The sequence below is a fragment of the Littorina saxatilis genome, linkage group LG7, assembly GCF_037325665.1.
Source record: "Littorina saxatilis isolate snail1 linkage group LG7, US_GU_Lsax_2.0, whole genome shotgun sequence".
In the NCBI taxonomy this organism is placed as follows: domain Eukaryota; kingdom Metazoa; phylum Mollusca; class Gastropoda; order Littorinimorpha; family Littorinidae; genus Littorina; species Littorina saxatilis.
The window spans coordinates 3,052,519-3,061,628 of NC_090251.1; the positions used below are offsets into that span (position 1 = coordinate 3,052,519).

Genomic DNA, 9,110 nt, shown 5'->3' on the forward strand with positions numbered 1-9,110 from the left:
ACCTGTTCCTGGCGCTCCCGTAATGTAGACCAGTGGCGGGTCTCTGTTCATTAGGTCGAGCTGTTGCAGGGTCAGAACCAGAAGTGCCAGCCTCCGCCCCAGTTCCGCCACCGCCTGTCCTGTAGTCCGCACCTCCACACGGACACCGTTGTAGCAGGGGACAGACACCGTGGTGGCCGGACCAACAAACCTGTAACAGAAACAATTCAGATAATGATAAATGATAATTAATACTTAAACGTCGCATAACAACATTGTTTCAGCACTGCGACGTAACTGACATGGATGTCATTTCTCTCACCTGGCAACGATGTCCAGGTAAAGTTGGTCAGTAAGCCGAGCGTCCACAGTACAGGCCATCCTGTGTGTAATGAATGGCGGTTATGGTGTTTATAGTTGAAGGGATATAACTAGTGCTTTTTGTAATACAAAGAGGTTGTCAGGAGTGGTTTAACTTTGAGAGTGGAAACTTTTAACAGTTCAGTAAAATTCCATGGTTAGCTACGGACGGTCAAACTGGGTTCGCGGCACGTGAATTTACAACTGTGCGAGTTGTTCACGTTATAATCGCAACCGCCTGATTTTGTGAGTTGTGATTGTAAACTGCCTGACAATTGAAAGTCATTCGACCTGGGCTCTCGGATGAGAAAACCTGCTCTTGGTTTTGATGTCAACTTTGGAAGAAAACATTTGATCTTGATGTCAACCTTGGAACCGGGAAACATTGCCGGGATGACTTGGACTTTTGTATGGGTGCCGCCATATTGGAAGATGAGGTACTTTGCTAGTTTTGTGTGAACTTGAACATTTCTTTTGTATGCGCGGACATGACTTATGTATTTGAATAATTTCGGAATTGTATAATTTCCTTGTGCTCGGTTGGTGTTTTTGAATATTGTTAGTTGTTACAGTAGGGTGTTATATTTTGTAACAGGCCGCCCCAGTCTGACTTGTGCGGGGTGGTGCCAGTGTGGCGAGGGTGCGATGGAGGCCGAAAGGTTGAAGGCTAGCTACATCGTCACCTCTACATAACGTAAAAGTTATGTTTTGTTTATTTGCTTTCTTGTCCTTGTAAATATGTTATGACGTTGACAATGAATGAGTGAGTTTCACAAGGTCGTGGACAATGAATGAATGAGTTTCAAAAGGTCATGAATTGATTATTGTAAGCAAGAAAGTATTTGAGAATTTGAGGAATGAGTTGATAATTGCTATGTCCGAAACAAACCAATTTGTATGTTCTAATTAAACCATTGGCTATTGTTTGGAAAGAATGAGTTGGTGAAAGACTACAAATTCTTCTAATCTTCTCTCTGCTTTCCTAAACTTCTGAGCGGGAGTCAGATGATTGACTGTGTGTGTGTGTGTGCACATATAAAGAATCTGGAAGGAGATTAATAAGGATAACTACGGATCTTCTTTATTAATCTCCTTCCAGATTGAAGAAGAAAAGGCGAACAGGGAGGCAAAGTTGCGAGCAGACGAGTTGGTTGAAAAAGCAAGCAGGAATAAATTGGCCAATCGTCCCAAGATTCCCTATTTTGATGATAAATCAGATGACATTGAGAGTTATCTGTATCGCTTCGATAAGCACGCAGCTAGCTTGAAGTGGTCAAAGGATGAGAAGGCTTTGATTTTGCCTACTCTACTCAGAGGTCGTGCTCTGAATTATTTTCAAGAGTTACCAGTAGAAGATACTAATGACTATGCCAAACTGTCAGCGCATTTGTTGAAGAGATTCAAATGTACTGAAGAGGGTTTCAGAACGCAGTTTCGCTCATGCAAACCTGAATCTGGTGAAACCATGCATGTCTTTTTCTCCCGCATGAGAAGATTTTTTACTAGATGGACAGATATGGCTGGAGTTGGCACAGATTTCGCTTTGCTCTGTGACTTGGTGCTCAGAGAGCAGATTCTGTCTAGTTGTGCGTCGTCTCTGGTTACTTTTCTGAAAGAAGACAAGCATACTAATGCTCAAACCATGATAGACGCAGCTGAGAGATACAGGGAAGCACATCCTAGTCAAAACCTAGCAGCAAAAGGTTCTAGTGATCCTCTGTTGGCTAATGTCGGTATTCCAAGTGGGAGAGGAGGTCATTCAGGGTCAGGTGGTCGAGGTGGTCACAGGTTTTCTAAGAAGAATAGTCAGGCTGACACAAACCCACCGACAGAACAAAGGTCTCCTGATAATAAGGGTGGCAGAGGTGCTAGTCAAGCTGGTAGGGGTAGAGGTGGTCAGACCTATCAGAGGAAGTGTTGGTGGTGTCAAGATACTTCGCACAAGTTGGCAGATTGTCCCAAAAAAATGCATACTGCTTCAGTATCCGTTGTCACTGTTGAGGAGTCCAGCTGTAGTGAAGACGAGCAGTCTGTGGCGTCAGTAGGATTTTCAGGTAGTGATGAACTTCCCGAGTCTATTCAGACATGTGAAGGTACCTTAAATGGTAGTGAGGTCACGGTCATGTTGGATAGTGGGTGTTCCACTGTTGGGGTCAGGAAGTCCCTAGTGAGAGATGATCAGTTTACTGGGAAGGTACAGGTGTGTAGACAGTTCAGTGGGGATTTGGTTCGGTTGCCCATTGCGATTGTGAGTCTGGATACACCATACTTTTCTGGAAGTGTTGAGGCATGTGTGATCGACAATCCAGTATGTGACGTCATTTTGGGAAGAATACAGGGATGTACATTTGGATGTGTCGAGGTTACTAGCGCAGTCCAGACAAGAGGTCAAAAAGCTAGAGAAGAACGTCCTTTTAGACCGCTGTTGACCGCTAAAGTTCCCCAACTTGATATCAATGCTGAGAAACTGTCCAAAATGCAAATGGATGACAAAACGTTGCATGATCTGTTCGAGAAAGTTGGCCAAGGAAAATCGGAAGAGTCGTCTGGTTGTGTGGTGTCGTTTGTTGGTCAAAACCCAGTTGTTGCCACATTGGGAGTGATCAGTGGGTCCAGTGCAGTAGAGGAGGTAGACATTCAGAAAGTCAAACTACAGTCAGTTCCTACAGTTCAGACTGAGAATGTAGATGATGTGGTCTATAGTCCTGACTTGTCTATGCAGGCAAAACAAAAAGTGCAGGCGGTGTTTCAGAAGCATCAGGACAAAATGACGGATTTGCCTGGTACTTGTGACCTAGTGCAGCATGTGGTGAGGATTCCTGAAGGTGCTGTGGTCAATGTGAAACAGTATCCGTTACCATTTGAGTCTCAGAAAGTGGTTGAAGAAGAAGTGAAAAAGATGTTAGATCTAGACGTAATAGAGCCGTCTATTTCTCCGTTCTCGTCTCCTATTGTTCTAGTCAAGAAGAAGGACGGAAGTACTCGTTTTTGCATCGATTTCAGACACCTCAATAAGATTACGGAGTTTGACGCTGAGCCAATACCGGATCCGGAAGTTCTGTTTGCTTCATTGCAGGGCAGGCAGCATTTCACGAAGATTGATCTGGCTAAGGGCTATTGGCAAATTCCGATGGCAGAGTCTGATCGAGCAAAAACGGCTTTTCGTACCCCTCAAGGTCTATATCAGTTCAAGAAGATGCCGTTCGGAATGAGTACAGCACCAAGTACTTTCGCGAGGATGATGAAGATGTTGGATCTGGATAGGTTCAAATCTGTTCATTTCTTTGATGACGTACTTGTAGCCACAGAAGACTGGTGTGAGCATCTAGAGGCACTTGACGGACTGTTGACAGAACTGGGAAAACATGGGTTGACTGTGAGACCGTCGAAAGTAGAGGCAGGGTTTGACTCTATTGAGTTTTTGGGTCACATAGTTGGGGAGGGTAGCATGCGTCCAGTTCCCTCCAAAGTGTCCAAAATCTTGAATGTCTCTGTCCCAACCACAAAGAAACAAGTCCGGTCATTGGTAGGGCTCATCAGTTTCTATAGGCGCTATGTCCCAAGCTTCGCGTCTATTGTGTCCCCCCTGGTAGAACTCACAAAGAAGAACCAACCAAACAAAGTTCGTTGGTCAAAAGAGTGTCAGATGGCTTTTGACAGGGTCAAAGAAATTTTGTCGTCTGAACCACTGGTGAGATTGCCAGACTTTTCCAGGCCGTTCACAGTGCGGTCGGATGCATCCTCCACGGGGATTGGAGCAGCCCTGATGCAGCCTGATGATGACGACGTCCTTCATCCAGTTCTGTATGCCAGCAGGAAACTGCTGGAAAGAGAAACCAGATACTCTACTGTTGAGAGAGAGTGCCTAGCGTTGGTGTGGGCAGTTGACAAATTCCATCGCTACTTGTTTGGCTCACATTTCTTTGTTGAGACTGATCACAGACCGTTGACGTACTTACGACAGTCCAAAACTGCCAACGGCCGACTGTTGCGATGGGCTCTGTCTCTCCAAGAGTATTCATTCACTGTAGTGCCAATTCCTGGAGTCAGGAATTTTGAAGCTGATGTGTTGTCACGCTTGACGAAGTGAATGGAACATGATGATTGAAAGGACAGTGAAAAGACTTTCTGCAATCAACAAGGACAATACTTTTTGTGCTGTGAGTGTTGATATGCTGTGTATGTGTTAAGAACTAATTTAATTTTGTTCTTGTTTTTTTTTTCACATTGTGATTATTTTTTTAATCTGGCTGGAAAAACTTATTTGGATATTTTTGATGCTAGTACCATTTTGTGTTGTAGTCAAGGTTTACTGTATTGAGTTTAGCGGGGGCTACTCAAACTTTATTGGCGATCTTTGGTACCAAGAACGTCAATGTTATTGCATTCAGTAATAGGCGAAAATTGCTGAATGTCCATGAGTATAACTATTGTGGATTAACACAGTGGGTGATTATCTACACGGCGGCGTAAGTGTGGTTTATTATGCTTGCCATTGTTGCTCATGTTTAAGGACAGCCTCGTGGCTTTCGTCACTTTTTTGGTGGATGGCACTGTCTTTTGGTTGTAAACTGATTGCACTCTTTGGGAACGGACAGAGTATTTAATAAATGTTTTCCTTAGGCTTTGATTATTTATTAATCTATGTATTTTTTTTTATGTATTTAAAAATGTTTCTTGTTACTGGAATACTTACACTTGTACAGTTTTTGAAGAAAAAAAAATGTTCATTTTGGGTTCACATTTTTTTTTTAATCGGGGAAAGGGGTGATGTAATGAATGGCGGTTATGGTGTTTATAGTTGAAGGGATATAACTAGTGCTTTTTGTAATACAAAGAGGTTGTCAGGAGTGGTTTAACTTTGAGAGTGGAAACTTTTAACAGTTCAGTAAAATTCCATGGTTAGCTACGGACGGTCAAACTGGGTTCGCGGCACGTGAATTTACAACTGTGCGAGTTGTTCACGTTATAATCGCAACCGCCTGATTTTGTGAGTTGTGATTGTAAACTGCCTGACAATTGAAAGTCATTCGACCTGGGCTCTCGGATGAGAAAACCTGCTCTTGGTTTTGATGTCAACTTTGGAAGAAAACATTTGATCTTGATGTCAACCTTGGAACCGGGAAACATTGCCGGGATGACTTGGACTTTTGTATGGGTGCCGCCATATTGGAAGATGAGGTACTTTGCTAGTTTTGTGTGAACTTGAACATTTCTTTTGTATGCGCGGACATGACTTATGTATTTGAATAATTTCGGAATTGTATAATTTCCTTGTGCTCGGTGGGTGTTTTTGAATATTGTTAGTTGTTACAGTAGGGTGTTATATTTTGTAACAGGCCGCCCCAGTCTGACTTGTGCGGGGTGGTGCCAGTGTGGCGAGGGTGCGATGGAGGCCGAAAGGTTGAAGGCTAGCTACATCGTCACCTCTACATAACGTAAAAGTTATGTTTTGTTTATTTGCTTTCTTGTCCTTGTAAATATGTTATGACGTTGACAATGAATGAGTGAGTTTCACAAGGTCGTGGACAATGAATGAATGAGTTTCAAAAGGTCATGAATTGATTATTGTAAGCAAGAAAGTATTTGAGAATTTGAGGAATGAGTTGATAATTGCTATGTCCGAAACAAACCAATTTGTATGTTCTAATTAAACCATTGGCTATTGTTTGGAAAGAATGAGTTGGTGAAAGACTACAAATTCTTCTAATCTTCTCTCTGCTTTCCTAAACTTCTGAGCGGGAGTCAGATGATTGACTGTGTGTGTGTGTGTGCACATATAAAGAATCTGGAAGGAGATTAATAAGGATAACTACGGATCTTCTTTATTTCAAATCTCTTACACTGTGTTGCCACCAGGTGCTCAGCTGTGATAACACGGCGGGTGTCACGTGCCAGTACGATGCAGGCTGGGACAGTTGGTCAGAGCAACAGCAAAGCTGAACGGCCTCTGCTGCATTGGCCGCACCCAGGCTCTGACACACCGCCTGCAGCAGAGACATACATGTACACAATACTGTATCTTTGTGTGGGGCGCCAGTATCATTATTTGCTTGGTTGAAACTGACAAAACATCCATCAAGCAGTGTGACTATGTGCGCACGCTCCCGCGCGCGCATGTGTGTGTGTGAGAGTGTGTGTGTGTGTGTGTGTGTGTGTGTGTGTCGTGTGTGTGTGTGTGTGTCGTGTGTGTGTGTGGTATGTATGTATGTGTGTGTGTGTATGTGTGTGTGTATGTGTGTGTGTGTGTGTGTTTGTGTGTGTGTGAGGCAGCAATTGTAAATGTATTGAGACCACTGCACGCACTCAGTCTCTCCCTGTGTCTCTATCTGTTTTTTTCTCTTTATTCTCTCTGTGTGTCTCTCTAGTCTGTGTGTCTGCCTCTCTCCCTCTCCTCTTTCTCTCTCCCTCCCTACCTCCCTACCCTCTCCCCCTCTCGCTCTCTCTCCCCCTTTATCTCTCTCTCTCCCCTCTTGCTCTCTCTTTCGCTTTCTCTCTCTCTCCCTCTCTCGCTCTCTCTCTCTTTCCCTCTCCCCTCTCTCTCTCTCTCTCTCTCTCTCTCTCTCTCTCTCTCTCTCTCTCTCTCTCTCTCTCTCTCTCTCTCACGCCAGTTCCATTCCGGCTTGATGGGTAAATAGAATACTTTCATGTCTGATATTGTTGTTGTGTTTGTTGTGTGTGTGTTTTGATAATCATATCAATCAAGCGAATGATCACAACAATTCCTCTCCACAGGAAATATAATTTGGAATGCAAATACATGCTAATCCCTTTTGGATGTTTATATGCAATGCGTTGAATGTAACTATGTTGCAATGTCAACACTATATTTCGTATGATTTGTTTGTTTGTTTAACGCCCAGCCGACCACGAAGGGCCATATCAGGGCGGTGCTGCTTTGACATATAACGTGCGCCACACACAAGACAGAAGTCGCAGCACAGGCTTCATGTCTCACCCAGTCACATTATTCTGACACCGGACCAACCAGTCCTAGCACTAACCCCATAATGCCAGACGCCAGGCGGAGCAGCCACTAGATTGCCAATTTTAAAGTCTTAGGTATGACCCGGCCGGGGTTCGAACCCACGACCTCCCGATCACGGGGCGGACGCCTTACCACTAGGCCAACCGTGCCGGTATTTCGTATGATGTTTTCCCCCTCTTGCAGTGTGTATACGAACAAATGATTTTAGTTTTCTTATTATCATTAGTATTATGTGAGTCTGTATTAAGTGTGTGTATAAGAGACAGGTTGCAAGATTAGGCTCTGCCTACAATCCTGTTGTAATAAAGTTCAGTTTGTAGTTCCAGTTCAGTTTCAGTCTCTCTCTCTCTCTCTCTTTCTCTCTCTCTCTCTTTCTCTCTCTCTCTCTCTCTCTCTCTCTCTCTCTCTCTCTCTCTCTCTCTCTCTCTCTCTCTCTCTCTTCCCTCAGGCTTGGTACTAAGAGCTGAGTGGAGAAACCTGGCACTAGGTAGTGACTGTAGCACATGCACAGACAGACCGGTACCGGGTACAGTGCCCCTGACGTAGGGCACCCTGTTGAACTGTACCGGCGGCACACAGTAGGTACGGGTAAGAGCGTCAGGGTAGAGTGACGTCACGATCTGTCGCCAGTCATCGGCTTCTGTTTGTTGTGTGTTTCTGGCCGCCATGGTCTCGGGTTCAATCCTTCAATCAATTTAACCTGCGCGCTATTGGAAATTCCGTTTAAAGACCTCCCTGGCAGCATTGTCCACACTGACACCAGTGGTGTTGTACATCGCATTGTCCACACTGACACCAGTGGTGTTGTACATCGCATTGTCCACACTGACACCAGTGGTGTTGTACATCGCATTGTCCACACTGACACCAGTGGTGTTGTACATCGCATTGTCCACACTGACACCAGTGGTGTACATCGCATTATTCTTTGAGTATGGGAGCAGTAAGAGCTATGGAGCAACAGTTACTACCGATGTTTCTGCTTCTTCTCTCATTAATGTTTGTTCTCGTAAGCACAGGAAAAAGACTGGCTTCTTTCAAGCGTTAGGTTATGTACGAGAGCAAGCGAATTTCCCAAGTTGAAAGGCTTCCTTTCAGAACAGGAACAGGTAAAGAAAACTGACTACTTTACATACGCGAAAGACGGGCTTGGCTATTCAGGCTAGAGTATGTTGCTATGAGTCAAAATTGACTTGCAAGTCTTACGTGAGGAATCTGTCTTACCGTGTTTACTCAGTGGGTTACTGTTCATTAAAATCACATGTGCGGAACGCCATTCATGTCAACAATGTAAAGCTATGAAAAAGTCCCCGCACATAATATACGTCATAAAATTATGAGGCTCTATAAAGAGAGAGAGAGAGAGAGAGAGAGAGAGAGAGAGAGAGAGAGAGAGAGAGAGTACCGCATTTCTATGCGTACGTGAGTACGTGTGTGTGTGTGTGTGTGTGTGTGTGTGTGTGTGTGTGTGTGTGTGTGTGTTTATGTGTGTGCGTATGCTGTGTGAGTGAGATAGAGAGAGAGAATGTGTGTGTGTCCGTCTGTCTATTTACGTATGAGTGTGTGGTTTGAGTGAACGAGGTTCAAGTTGTGCGAGTGTGAGGGAGTGAGTGTGTGAGTGTGTGAATTTAAAAATAAATTGTTTTATACTTTCTCATATTAAAAGTTATTTATGTTCCAAGTATTTGGTTTATAGTGAATCACACCACTCATGCTTCCACCCATCTACTAAGTCCATCATTCTACTAATGCAAAAATAGTATGTTACAGCCTAACGTCAACA

At 44.0% G+C, this 9,110-nt stretch overlaps 2 protein-coding genes across 3 annotated transcripts in view; both read right to left on the minus strand.

Moving 5' to 3' along the window:
* Positions 1-9,110, minus strand: part of LOC138970484 (uncharacterized) — a 231,998-nt gene that overhangs the window by 90,574 nt on the left and 132,314 nt on the right. The gene's annotated exons all lie outside the window — the stretch shown is intronic.
* Positions 1-9,110, minus strand: part of LOC138970488 (uncharacterized) — a 91,517-nt gene that overhangs the window by 4,682 nt on the left and 77,725 nt on the right. The window contains exons 1-2 of one of the 2 annotated variants that reach the window (XM_070342946.1): positions 302-361; positions 3-190 (exon numbers count right to left, since the gene is read on the minus strand). In XM_070342946.1, the coding sequence (XP_070199047.1) occupies positions 3-190; positions 302-360 (247 nt within the window). In that variant the 5' untranslated portion in view covers position 361. Of the gene's footprint in view, positions 1-2; positions 191-301; positions 362-9,110 lie in introns of those variants that run through there. The other variant, XM_070342945.1, reaches the window with a different exon arrangement.